General features: G+C 46.3%; 1 protein-coding gene across 4 annotated transcripts in view; it reads left to right on the top strand.

The window, feature by feature from the left end:
* The window catches only part of Smg6 (SMG6 nonsense mediated mRNA decay factor), a 288,855-nt gene that overhangs the window by 262,784 nt on the left and 11,450 nt on the right, over positions 1 to 14,621 (top strand). For 3 of the 4 annotated variants that reach the window (XM_029561452.1, XM_008828802.3, XM_029561453.1), the window contains exons 14-15: positions 25 to 201; positions 4,255 to 4,401. In XM_029561452.1, the coding sequence (XP_029417312.1) occupies positions 25 to 201; positions 4,255 to 4,401 (324 nt within the window). Of the gene's footprint in view, positions 1 to 24; positions 202 to 4,254; positions 4,402 to 8,579; positions 8,678 to 14,621 lie in introns of all 4 variants that reach the window. The other variant, XM_017797075.2, reaches the window with a different exon arrangement.

Raw genomic sequence — 14,621 nt, 5'->3', positions numbered from 1 at the left:
TCTTCTCTCCCTCTCGCCCTGTAGGTTATTGCAGCTGACTGCAAAAGGGTCACAGTGCTGAAGTATTTTCTGGAAGCCCTTTGTGGACAAGAAGAGCCTCTGCTGGCATTCAAGGGTGGAAAATATGTGTCAGTGGCACCCGTCCCAGACACCATGGGAAAGGAAATGGGAAGCCAAGAGGGAAAACAACTGGAAGATGAGGTACTATGCGGGAAGAGCCCGCTGTGGCAGAGGGAAGGCTCCCCTTCCCCCTCACCCCCTGCCCAGGCTGTTGCTTCTTCTCAGGATTATTTATAACCTCTCAGAGCTGTGTCTGTTGACATGACAGCCAACTTCTCAAGAGTGCACTCTGCTGGTGCCCCTTCCTGCCAGTCCACCTCAATGCCTCCATCTCACTCTGCTACAAGTTCCAGATGCTTCTTTTTAATGTTACATTGGAGGAGAAAGGAGGGAAAGAGTTTAATGATGTTCAGCTCCGGAGGCTTAGGTAAGGGGGGGGATAACAGGAAACACATAGAGACAATGAGAGAGAGAGAGAGAGAGAGAGAGAGAGAGAGAGAGAGAGAGAGAGAGGTGTTAGGGTTCAGGCTAAGGATCAAGTTTATAGATGTGCAGAGCTCAGCGCAGCACAGGCCTGAACTCCAGCCTCCGGAAAAGCTGACATTGCTGGCCCCCGTGTGGAAAATCACCTCCCCTCCAGCCCACCCTCTCTTACTCCCTCCCTCCTGCACATCCTGATGTGATTAAGGAATTCTCCTCTTGTTTGTTTGCCCTTGGTTGTTCCTGTAGCCCATGCTTCACTCCAGACTCATGTGTTGGGGGGGGGGTGTGCATGTCCATGCGTGTGCCCCTGCCTTTATACCCCTGCAGACTTCATTGGCAGTTGCCCTGCTGTGCATGTATGTCTTTCAGGGGATGATCACTGGTGTGCATCTGTATGTGCCCAGTTTGTGTGTGAATTAAAGTGAACATTGCTACCAGCTCTCCTGCGGTCTGCAGGTTCTGAATAAATGTGACTGTGTGATAGTGTTGGAGCATGTGTGCATTTAACATCACTGTCAGCTTCCTTGCTGTGTGTCTGGCTGTGAGTAACTCTGTCTGGGTGTGTTCAGATACCTTGCTTTTGCCTGAAGGTTGATTCTTTCCTTCTTTTTACCCTATAATATTAAAGACAGGGGTCTTGGGTAGAAAGAAACATGGAATGGAGGGAAGGGACGGAAGCAGTTCTAGCCAGAGGCTGGGTCACCCATAGGCCAACATAGTCATTTGGCCTGCAGCAGTCTCAAGCGCCTGGTGGAGCAGGGTGGGGTACAGGGATGAAATCAGCATCAGGCCAAGGAAGCCAGATGTCAGCTGGAAGCTGTCGTTTCGGATCTCAGGCAGTGATAAAGTGGCCACCTTTGGAACAGAGTCTTTAGAGAAGCAGCCTTGGCCTAGCTTCATTAGGATAGCTGGAGAACCCCACCCCATGCCTGATGACACGGGGCTCAGCTTCCAGGACAGAGGTTGTTCCAGGGATATAGCTAAGCCCACGATTCCAGACTCTCCAGATGAAACCTGGGCAGGGAATAATGGGAAAGAATGAGCTGTAAGTATGGGAGGAGACAGCAGAGTTGCCAAAGCCATTGGGGTGTCCAATCTTCAGGCAGGAAGAACAGTGCCACAGCAACCCTGGACACTGTCTGGGAAGCACAGGGGCATGGTGGCTGTGCCTCTGTCCTGTGTCTCACCCACACTAGAAAGCTAAAGTAGGCAGGGAAGGGTGAGCAAGGTCAGCTCTTCAGGCTGGCTTGTAAGAGATGTCTCTGGACAGTGGAACTTGCAGCACAAGCCCAGTTAGTCAAGGAGGTCCTCCTCCCCTCTCAGAAGAGTAGCCCAGCTCTCTGATGCCAGACCCAGCTATGCCACACTCACTCTCCTTCTGTGGCTTATTGACCAAAGGTTCGTGACCCACACCAGGCTGCCCACTTCTTCCTTTTCCCACGAGTCTCCTGGGTTCCTTCATGTTAGTGGTCCCTGGGAAACCCGACTTACCCTGTTCTGTGTAATTTCATAACCCTGTACTTCCTCGTTTGGTATGAGAGCCGAGCAAACCTCAGACAAGCTTCTCTGACCTGCCTTTGACCTCAGTTCTGCTCACTCCAGGCCCATGCTAACTGTGCATCCCTGGTCAGAGCAGGCAAGAGCACTCTTCCTCCATGGGCCAGCAGGTGTCCTGTTGCACTTGCTTCTGTCCAGGTTAACCATATGAGCCAGGAAGTGAATATGAAGTCTTCTTCCTTCCCATGGCCAGGGATTGACAGATGAGTGATGGCTGTGGACAGCACCCCATATCCCTCAAGACCTCCCAGGACAGTGACAGATCCCATCCTCAGCTCTTATCTCCCCAAACTGTAAGACTGAGTCCTGAGGCTGATTGGAAGAGGTGGGAAGATTCCTCAGGCATCCTTCTTTGTAACAGGACAGTATCAGGTTCTTAGGGATGCTGCCAAATCACCCATCTTCCCTAGACCCTCTTCCCCATCACCTTACCTATACTTACTATCTACTCTCCACCAAGAGAATCCCAGTCAGATGAGAGAGCAGTCTGTATGAACAGGTTCAGACCTGACAAAGCTGATCCTCTAAGTGTTGGTTCTGAGCTTCCTCTCTCAATTCAGGACCCCAACCCTGCAAGTTTGCTTACTATGTCTGATAAGGGCAGACTTAGAAGTCAGACTTGCTTGGATTTGAATCTCTGCTCTGCTTCCTACTACCTTTGTGACTAAGCAGGCTAAACTTATTTTTCTTCATTTATAAAGCAGGGATGATAATAGCTATTGTGAAGGCCAATGTGAGAATTAAATGAGTATGAAAAATACATACCCTGGGGACTGGAGAGATGGCTCAGCAGTTAAGAACACTGATTGTGGGTCTGGAGGTATAGCACAGCCCTTAAAGGCTAAGGCTAACAACTAAGAAAACTGATTGTTCTTGCAGAAGACCCGGGTTCGAATCCCAGCACCCACATGGCAGCTAACAACTGCCCATAACTCCAGTCCCAGGGGATCTGACAGCCTCTTCTGTCCTCTGCGGGCATTGCATGACATGGGTGCACTCACCTACATGTAGGCAATACACGTGTACACATAAAATAAAAATAATAAATAAAATATAAAAAAAAATACATACCCTGGTACCCAGACCATAAAAAGCACCAAGTAGATGCTAGCTGTCAGTGTAGTTATTATCATTATCATGCTGTTATAATCCCAGGAATCAGGCTGGGCGTGGTGGCGTACGCCATTAATCCCAGCACTCCGAGGCAGAGGCAGGCAAATCTCTGTGAGTTCCAGGCCAGCCTGGTCTACATACCGAGTTCTAGGCCAGCTGGGGCTATAAGGAGACCCTTTCTCCAAAAGACTAAAAAAAGAAAAAAGAATCCCAGGAATCTTCTGTTGAATCACTCCCCCATGTACCCCTGCTAACCTTATCCCTCAAAGGAAGCTCTCTTGGGCAGCTGTATGTTCTCTACTGACCAAGGCCAAAAGTGAGAGAGTGAGGAATGGAGCTAGGACCACCCGGGGAGCAGTGGCTGCTGAGAACTGAGTCTTCAAGCAAGGAAGTGCCATCCCTGGGGAAGGCTCCATCAGCCTGGCAGGAGGCTCCTTAAGCTAGTCAGCCACCTCCTACCCTGACTAGGCCCTGGGAAGGCAGCTGAACAAGGCCATATCACGTGAACTCTTGTAATGGGGCCCAGAAGTCCTCACACCACCAGGCTATGGTCTTAAAAAGAAATCAGGGCAAGGTCTAGAGAGCTACACAGCATCCTCCTTGTGCTGTCTGGGACAAGGGAACTTCCTGGCCTAACTCCCAGATGTTTGCCAGAGTTGATTCCTATCAGATCATTAGTATGAATTAGATTCAAATTGGGCATTTTCACTTTCTCTGTTGTTTACCCCTTGAATTGTTTGTTAATTTCAAAATGAAGGCAGGTCCAAGGTTTGACACTGAATATGTACAAGGGAGAGCAAGGAGTGTACATATGTGATCTTGAGTGACTTAGGTATGACTGTAAGGAAAAAAAAAAACCCTAGCACATAAAAGGGAGCAAATTTGAGGGGAAAAGTGACAGCTCCTGTCAGCACACATCAGGGAATCCTTGGCAAGGAATGGTCCCTGTCAGCATGGGGTGGGAGTGGGGCAAAGGGTGGATTCCTTAAGTACCATGTCTCACAGTCTCTTCTTTCCCTTTGTCTGTGCCTTCACCCTAAGGAGGAGGATGTGGTGATTGAAGACTTTGAAGAGGATTCAGAAGCTGAATGCAGTGGAGGCGAGGATGACATCAGGGAACTTCGGGCCAAGAAGCTGGTTTTAGCCAGGAAGATAGCTGAGCAGCAGCGTCGCCAGGAAAAGATCCAGGTGAGGCATGGGGATGATGTTTCCATGGAGGGGTACAGGGCATGAGGGGATATGAACAGGGAATAGTAGGGATAAGCAGGACCCTGTCAAGAAAGCTTCGGTATCTGATAAGCATTATTGTCCCAGTGAGGCTCTACCAACATCATCACACATACACAGTCTTTCATGCAATTTAAGTGTATCAGAGTTCTCCTGAACCATACACACTTTCTTTGGGAATGAGGGTGCCATAGCCACAAGCTACTTATCTAGATTCCCAAAATAGTGGGAGAACCCCCTCTCGACACGGTACTCTCTACATCTTTCCAGAGAGAAGCTACCTAATCTCCTCCCAAGGGCTTCCCCATTATCAGCCCTCTTGGGAATCCACACTTCAAATTTTTCCCTATGGCTTTCCCAGATCTGTCCTCTTGTACTGTACACTTTCTTCTCCTTATGTAGGGCCCAGGACAAACAGACCTGAGGAAAAGCAGGTCTTGTTCCCCCGATAGACTCTGTGCATAGGGAAGCATTAAGCCACTCTGCTTGATCTCTCTAGATATGTTTGTCTTTAGCCCTTTCTTCAGCTACTCTTCTCTTGAGCATAGGCTTTAGTGCAGGAAGTCAGGCAAACCTGCTGTAATCCAGGTTCAGCCATTTAACTAGCCTTATGACACTAGGCAAATTATTTAACTTCTCAGAGCCCATTTCTTCATCTGTAAAGTAGAGGTGGTAGTAGTATCTAGCTTTTACTGTTCCTGTGAGGTTTGCATGAGATACTGCCACCAAAGTGCTTAGCACACAAATGGTCCCTTTATCTGAGACTAATTAATGTCATCACTCTGACCTAGTAACAGTTGGAATTGATCCTTTAGACTTCCAATGTCCTGACTGCCGCTGGGATCCAGCATGTAATACGCAGGCTTATCTGTTGTAATGTGGCTGTCTGTTCAAACCTCCTGTGGGTCTGAGTGTAGACCTCTGTGTGGCCAAAAAGCAGTGTCATCCTTAAGTTTCTCTTCCTGCCCTTTTCTTTCTCACCATCAGTCTTCCCAAAAATCCCATCTCCAGTCACCACCTCCGTATCTTGACTCTCAACCCAGGTAGAAACTTGTGCCAGAAATCAGCAAGGACCTGTCTTTACCAAATCTTAGTCCTGCTGGGCATGGTGATATGGGCCTCTAATTCCCACACTTGAGTTGTGGAAGCAGGAATATAAGGAGTTCAAAGCCATCCTCAGCTACAAAGCAAGTTCAAGGCCAGGCTACCCACTTTAATCCCTACCATAGTTTACATATGTATATATTTTTTTTTGTTCTTTTTGAGACAGGGTCTCCCTGTAGCCCCAGCTGGCCTGGAACTCACTAGGTAGACCAGGGTGGCCTTGAACTCACAGAGATCCGCCTGCCTCTGCCTCCCAAGTGCTGGGACTACAGGCAGGCGCCACCACGCCCAGCTCTTTACTCCTATATAGTTTTAAGTCCTTAAGTCTCCTTCTTCCAGCTACCCTTTAGCACAAATAAATGAATCCTGGTCTTCTCTGCTAGTCAGACCACTTTCCTAAGCGGCTTCCTTTTTGCTTTTTGTTTTTTAAAATTTCCTCTATCCTTTTTATTACTTTGTAGTCTAGCAGGCTGAGTTTGTATTTAACAGATACTTTGTTCAAATATGGTAACAAAGAAGGGTATTATCTTAAATTCTGCACAGACCTTTTACTCCTGCTTTCCAGTTTCTTATCAGATCCTTTCAGTTTATTCACCCCTCCTCTCCTCCTAGGCCTCAGTGCCACTGCTGTCCTAGTTCCAGGACCTGTGAACCATAGCAATCCAGGCCCCTGCTTTGCATAGTTCCAGGGCTGCTGTTGACTTTCTAATCTGTGAATGGCCCCTTCTGGAGTTGTGTAATACTCAGTCTGGTTACCACGCTCCTGTGGTAGCTCCTGTGTGATACTATGCCAGGAGAGCATCATTCTTTACCAAAGAGCCATTCCCCTTCCCAGAAGTCATCAGTGCCTTTGCTTAACTTTGACTCTTTGTCATGGCATTGTAGGCTTCCTGATCTGCTCTTAGTGTGTCTTTTTGAACCTCTTTTCCCATTACCATACTCCTTATGAACCATTATTAACTATTGGACACTGGGCAAAGTGATTAACTTCTCTGAGCCTGTTCTGCATTTATAAAATGAATTTGGTACAACACCTACCTCAGAGTTGCTGTGCCACCCTCGGAATGAACAACAGTATGTATAAAATGCCTGTCAGGTATTAAGATCCTCTTGCCTAAAGAGTGACATTAACTGTCCTTTCTGCTTACTGGCCCACTCTGCCCTTTCCATTCTTGGACCTTTGTTGAATCTGTCCCTTAATCCAGAATAGCCTTTTTCTACTTGCATTTCCAATGAAACTCCATCTCCCCAATGAAGCCTTCCCTGATTTCCCCCAGGAGGAATTTGTCTCTCTGCTCAGGGATTCATTCCTACAGGGTTGATTTATACTTCACTTGTGGGACTGCTATCATATCTCATATTACAGTTACTTCCGGGCTCCCTCCATACCCTGCAACAAATAGTGAACTCCTAGGAATCAGAGACCATGTTCTCAGCTCATTTTAAGATGTAGTATTGAGCATTGATTCTGCTGATTGCTGGGGAGCACAGAAGTCGGGGGAGGGGAATGACATTTTTCAAGTTTACCAATGCAGTGGAGAAGCTGTTTAGTTTTGTTTTTTAAATATTTTATGTATTATTTTTATGTGTATGAATGTATTGTTTGCATACATGTAAGTATACCTGTGTCATACAGTGCCCAAGGAGGTCAGAAGAGGGCGTTACACCCAGCATTAAGAAAGATCAAGTACAGAGCTGTGATGGCTCAGCAGGTTAAGACATTTGCCACCAAGTATGATAATCTGAGTTCAATCCCCAGGACCAGCATAGTAGAAGGAGAATACTGATTCCGTTGAGTTTTCCTCTCACCTCCACACATGTACTGTGACACATCTGTGCCTCCACCCTCACCCACAATACACAATAAATAAATGGGAAAAAAAATTTCTGAGTCAAGTGCAGGCCAGGGTAGTAACATACCATCTGAAATCCTGACTCTTAGAAGTTTACAAGGCTATTACAAGTTCAAGGCCAGAGCTGGACTGTACAATGAATTTGAGGCTTAGGCTACACAGTGAGACCCTACTGAGAGGAGAGGGAGATGCTGTGGGAACACGTACTATACAGCTCTAGCCAGAATACCCTATCGAGGTTGACCATGCAAGCAATAAGCATTCCCAATAATTGGAGGCCTAATCTGAAACCTAACTTCCACTGGCTAACTATCCCACACATCTCTTCTCCCTATCAGTTCTTTCAGAGGAGGTTTCTCAGGGCCTTTCCTCAAAGGTCTACCAAGGGTCTGCACCAAGCATGGGCTGCTGTGGGCCCTTTAAGAACAGGCCCCACATGTACCACTGCTGGCGGCCCTGCCTCCTGTCAGCCTCCTTCTTGCAGCCTCATAGCCACAGGAGGATTTCTCAGCAGAGGAAAAATTCCCCCCTTTCCTCCCCCTCTCTTTAATGCCCGGGGCCCTTCACTTCCATAATTCTTCATTTTCCAGCCTTGAACGTAAGCCAGACACATCTGTCTGGCCATATGCGTGAACCCTGGAGTCTGTGCCGAGGTGGCTGTAAAACAGGGCCGGTGAAGGCCCTTCTGGGAGAGCACACACATGTGTGTGCCCTCAGGCCATTGGCTTCCTGCCCAGAACCACGGGGCTTCAGTGCTCCAAACCCGTGTTAACCTTCTCTATTTTTCCTCTTTTTGTTTAATTTAAGGGAGAAAATCCCAAGGAAAAGGTATAAATTGTCCTGGGAGCAGGGGAAAGTCTCCTAGCTAGAGAGGCCATTATTGTTGGCAGGTACCTGAGTCACACTAATACAATGAGGAAGAAAGGAGCATCGGAGAGATGGGCTGTAAATTACACTGCTCTGAACTCCATCAGTCTCTAGGGTGTTAACTGAGAGGTGTAAGGCAGGTCCCCAGCTCCCAGCACCTTTTACAGATGCAGCAAAACAGGAACCACACATGTTTGGGGAAGGGGATATGAAGATGGGGTTGAACAAAAATCCCCCTAACCCCCAGGATGGCTATAAAGTCCAAGTGAGATCTGGGGCTATAGCCACACCTCCACTTCCCCTGCTCCCACATAGACCCTTGGGCTTCAGCTCATCTGTGGAGATGGGGGAGTTGAGTCCTGGCCTCCTTCTGCAGCCTGACCCTCCCTGCTTCCGGCACTGCACAGAGGCTGGTAAGTAGGGCCGACTGGAGGTCAAAAAAGGGGTGTGGGGAACTCTCCAGGTCTGAGCAGCTGGAGCTGCAGCCCAGGCAGGCCCCTAGATGTGGGGGTGCCAAGTCCACCCACCAGGGCTTTTACCACTTTCTGACTCAGCCCTGACTATGCCTTGTTACCTAAGACAGTGCTTTCTACTGTTGGTTCAGTCCACCTTTCTGCTTCCACCTGAGCTCTTTTCGTTTCCATTGCCATTCTTGGGAGATGTCCAGAGACCTTAGTGAGGTACATGGTTTATCTGAGCAGTTGGTCAGAAGTGTTTTATTCCTCACCACTCCTCTAAGGCCAAGCAGTCACTGAAAATCCTCCTCCACGCATGAGGCGTGGCCTATTGGCACCTCATATTGGCCCTTGCCCTGTGAATCTTCCGCCTCCAAGAGGCTCTGCTGTGATTTGTGCTGCTGTTGGGCAGGGTCAGGTTTCCTGAGCAGTTGCAAACATCCCACCTGAAACATAACAGGCTCTTCCTTTGGCCACAGCTATTGTTTCCCTCTACATTATGGCCACAGTCTTGCTATGTAGCCAGCAATGACATGTGTTCTGAAAATAGCTTCACTCCCCTGTCCCCTTCCCGCCCTCCCACCCTCCTGAAGATGCAGTCACTCCTTTGTGGTAGCCCCAGGAGTTTCACTCTAAATATAGCCACAGCCCATTCACACTGCCACCCAGCTGGGGGGCGGGGAGGGGCATGTGGAACAATGGGGTATGCACAGAACCCCCAACACCTGTATGGAAGCTAGCGGAAGGCAGACACTCAACCCTGGCTCCTAGCTGTCGGAGGCAGGGTGGGAGCCAATACACTACCAGTCCACGGGCACGTTCACCCCAGGGCAGGAAAGCACATCAGCCTGCAGAACTGGGCACCGCCCAGACCTTCTCTGGCCACTCTGCACACCATGGTGCTGGACCTGTAGTTGGCTCCAGCTGCTCCCACCTCATTGGCTCTAGCAGCATCCACAGGGTTTTGTCTTCCCACAGAATGAAGCCTTTGACTGAAACACCTTTAGACTGCTGCTTGCAGCAGGCTCAGAAGTGTCATGTTCTTCTCCCTGCACAGGAAAGAACATTCTTCTTTGACTTTTCTAAAACAAAAATTATCTATTAAAATTCAATCAGGTTAGCCAGGAGTGTGGTACATGCCTTTAATCCCAGCATTCAGAGGCAGAGGTAGGCAGATGTCTGTGAGTTTGAGGTCAGCCTGGTCTACATAGTGACTTCCAGGCCAGCCAAAACTACCTAGTAAGGCCCTGCCTCAAAAATAAATAAATAAATAAATGAATGAATGAATGAATGAATGAATGAATGAATATATAAAGCCGGGCGTGATGGCCCACGCCTGTAGTCCAAGCACGTGGGAGGCAGAGGCAGGCAGATCTCTGGGTTCGAGGCCAGGCTGGTCTACATAGTGAGTTCGAGGCCAGCTGGTGCTACAGGGAGACCCTGTCTCAAAAAGACCAAAATAAATAAATAATGAATAAATAAATAAATAAAAATCAGATTATTTTAGCTGGGCGTGGTGGCACACGCCTATAGTCCCAGCACTTGGGAGGCAGAGGCAGGCGGATCTCTCTGAGTTTAAGGCTAGCCTGGTCTACATAGTGAGTTCCAGGACAGCTGGGGCTACAGGGAGACCCTGTCTTAAAAAGACAAAAAATAATAAAAATAAAAAAAAATAAAAAATCAGGTTATCTTTAAATATTTATTATTTTTATTTTGTGTGTATGAGTGTATTGCCTGCATGTATGTGAGTGCACCCGTGTCGTGCAGTGCTGAGGAGGTCAAAAGAGGGCTTCATATTTCCCTGGAACTGGAGTTAAGGATGGTTCGTAGCCGCCATGTGAATGCTGGGAATCAAACCCGGGTCCTCTGCAAGAGCAGTCGGTGCTCTTAACCACTGAGCCATCTCTCCAGCCCCCAAAATCAGGTTATCTTTAAAAGACCCTTAAATGGCTGAGACTGTGATTGAGTTCATTGAGGTCCTATAATAATTAAGCCCTATGACCCCCTTGTTAAGTACTAACATGCCTATAATCCCAGCTCTTCAGAGGCTGAGGTGGAAAAATCACTTAAGACCCTGTCTCAAAAAGACATAAATAAATAAATAGTGGAGAGCAAGTGAGGAAGATATCCATTATAATAAAAGAATCTATGAGAAAAAAATAGCCAATTCTCCTTGAATATCTGATGGTCTAGTTTGTAAATAAGATCATTTCTCATAAAACAGTAAGAAATAGCAAACAAGTTAGGTCTGGTGCTGCAGGCCTATAATCCCAGACACTTAGAAGCTGAGGCAGGAAGATCACAAGTCTAAGGCCAGCCTGAGAATCTTAGCAAAACCTTATCTCAAAATTTGTAAAAATAAGGCTAGGTATGGTAACATATATTTGTAACCCCAGCACTTGAGAGGTAAAGATAGGAAGATTAGGCATTGTGTCAGCTACATAGTGAATTCGGAGGTGAGCCTGGGCTATACGATACCTTGTCTCAAAACCAAAAATAAAAAATAAAAGTGCTGGAGAGATGGCTCAGTTGTTAAGAGCACTGGCTGCCCTTGCAGAAGACCTGGGTTCAAATCCCAACATATACATGGCAGCTAACAACTGTTCCTAATTCCAGTTCCAGGGAATCTGATGCCCTCTTCTGTCCTCCACGGGCACTGCATGATACAAGCACACTTACATATATGTAGTCAATACACATAAAATAAAAATAATTTTTTTAAAGTTAAAATAGGAGAGGGGACTAGGTTATAATTCAGTAGTAAAGTACTTGCCTAGCATATATGAAGCCCTAGATTCATTTCCCAATTCAAAAAAAGTAAACAGATTGTCATAATTTTAAGAAAATAGGCAAGTATGTTTCTTCTTTTATTTTTTGTATATGAGCATTTTACCTGCATGTAAGTGTACTGTGTGCATGCACTGCCCACAGAGGCCAGAAGAGGATATCACATTCCCTGGGACTGGAGTTACAGACAGTTGTTAGGTTCCATATGTGTGCTAGGAACCAAACCCTGAGCCCTTTGCAAGAGCAGCAAGTGCTTTTAACTTGCTTTTAACTTGTCATCCAGGAGCACCCCCCCCTCCTTTCTTTTTCTATGTTACTCTGGCTGATCTGGATCTCACTATATTGACCTAGCCTCAGATTCAGAACAATCCTCCTGCTTCAACTCTTACCTGACCCAAAGTCTTGGGATTACAGGCCTGTACTGGCATATGTGGCATAAGTACATGTTAATTTCAACTGGGGCTAATAGAGAGACCCTCTCAAAAAAGACCAATAAAGAAGTATATGTTAATCTCTGTGATACTTTTGAACATCCAGAAAAGGGATTCTAAGTAGCTGCCTCCAGGGGAGCTCTGCTGCTTTCTATATCCAGTATATTATCTGCTCCCTTCTGTTTCTGCCAACAATTATCTCACCGCTGTTCACTGTTCCTTCTTGTCCCTTTCTCTTTAATTTTTATGTGTATGAATGTTATACCTGCATGTATTAAGTGCACCTGTGTCATGAAATGCCCACAAACGACAGAAGAGGGCATCGAATCCCCTGGAACTGGAGTTCTGAACCATTGTTAGCTGCCTTGTGGGTACTGAGATTCAAACCCAGGTCTTCTGCCAGTGCTCTTAACTACTGAACCATCTCTCCAGCCCACTTTTCGATTTTCATTTGTTATCCAGGAAGTTTTAAAACATCAATAGTATTGTTAGGCACAGTGGTGTATACTTAAAATTCTCCCTACTCCAGAGGCTGAGGCAAGAGGATAATAAGTTTGATGTCAGTCTGAGCAATATAATGAGACACTTTCTTAAAAAATAAACAAATAATGAAAATCAATAGTGTAATTTTTCAGGGCTGGAAAGTTGGTTCCATGATTAAAAGCACAAGGCCCCAAGTTCGATTCACAACATACATACCATAAGGCTCATGACTGCCTATTAACTTCAGCTTCAGGGGATCCAGTGCCTTCTTCTGATCTCCAAACACACATGTGTACATACCCCCCCCCACACACACATACATATAATTAAAAATAAAAATAAGGCTAGGCATGATCATATCTACTTTTTTTTTTTTTTTTTTTTTTTTTTTGAGACAGGGTCTCCCTGTAGCCCCAGCTGTCCTGGAACTCACTATATAGACCAGGCTGGCCTTGAACTCACAGAGATCCACCTGCCTCTGCCTTCCAAGTGCTAGGATTAAAGGCGTGAGCCACCACACCCAGCATGGTGATACATACTTTTAAACCTAGCACTTAGGAGGCAGAAGCAGGCAGATCTTTGTGAGACCAGCCTGGTCTACATAGGGAATTCCAGGCTAGATAGTGTTCCTTAGTGAGACCCTTTCTCAAAAAAATTAAAAACTCAAAAAATGACAACAAAAAATAAATAAATAAAAATTTTAAGTATTATTTTTCTTTTAAAAGACAGTTCAGGGGCTGAGGAGATACTCAATGGGTAAGAGCACTTGTTCTATAAGCACAAGGACCTGAGTTAGAATACCCAGCAGCACGTAAAAGTCAGGCATGACTGCACCTGCCAGTAATCTTAGCATGCAGGGAAGGAACAGGTAGATCTCAGGAGTCCACTGGCTAGCCAGCCCACCCGAAACATGGAGCTTCCAGTTCAGTGAGAGACCCTGTCTCAAGACAGTGATGTGGAGAGCCATAGAGGAAGACACCCCAGATATCTTGCTATGTATGGCCTCTCTATGTGTATGCATGTATACCTACACATGCACACACATCACTGGCACACACAAACGTGTGCACACACACAACCCTAAAAAGAAAGAAAAATGTCTCCTATGCTGCCCAGACTGGTCTTCATCTTGTGGGTTCTCCTGACTCTTGTCTTCCAGGTAGTTGGGACTAAATGCACACACCACTGCACCCAGCTGCTATGAGTCTCACAATAGAAATAAATGCTCCTGGGCTGGAGAGATGGCTTAGCAGTTAAGAGCACCCACACGGCAGCTATGAGCCATCCTTAACTCCAGTTCCAGGGGAACCTTTTGGAAGGAAGGAAATAGACACACTCCATGTGGATATTCGGAGCCCCTAAGCAAAGGGAAGACCTAAAAAGGCCTTTTCCTGGTCTGCTCCTGTTTCATGATCTGTTCTCCAAGTTGTACAACTTCTATGTCAACTGATTGCAGTTGCTTTTATTTGTAATTTTGTGTCTCAATTTTTAGTGGGTCAGCATTATAAAATCATCCTTACTCTGTAGAAGAAGGAACTTAACCTGTAAAAGAGCCCTTCCTCAAGACCCAAGCCCATTAGCTTCCTCTTTATGTAAGAGGTATAGTACATCTCTTTCTCTGTTGTCTATCAGTTTGCTCCAGGAAGCTCCCATACTTTGCACTTTCCCAAAACTGAAGTTCTTTTTCTCTTCCACACTTTATGCCAACATGGTCTTTGTTGCTATCAGTCTGATTCCACGTATCTACTCTTTAAATCTTTTTTTAGCTGAGGGTGGTGATGCATGCCTTTAATCCCAGCACTAGGAAGGCAGAGGCAGGCAGATATCTGTGAGTTCCAAGCCAATCTGGTCTACATATGAAATTCTAAGCCAGCCAGGGCTGCTTAATGAGACCATGTCTCAAAAAACAAAAATAAATAAATAATTTTTGTGTGTGTCAGCTTGATTTGTTTATTTTTATTTGTTTTTTTTTTTTTGAGACAGTCTCTTACAGCTAAGGATAACCTTGAACTCCTGACCTCCTGACCCTCCTGTCTGACAATTGCACCCAGCTTGGAGTGCCCTACTACACTTTACTAGGGCTCCTAGTACATTGTCAAAGGGCTAGTGTGGTTCAGGCTTAGCTGCAGTCAGAGGGTGCAGTTCCTGTAGAACCCTCCTTCCGGGTCAGCACACTTGATTCTAGGCCAGGGCCAATCTGT

This window comes from Nannospalax galili, unplaced genomic scaffold, assembly GCF_000622305.1.
Source record: "Nannospalax galili isolate Female #2095 unplaced genomic scaffold, S.galili_v1.0 scaffold212, whole genome shotgun sequence".
Taxonomy (NCBI): Eukaryota; Metazoa; Chordata; class Mammalia; order Rodentia; family Spalacidae; genus Nannospalax; species Nannospalax galili.
This window is presented reverse-complemented; position numbering and strand designations above follow the sequence as displayed.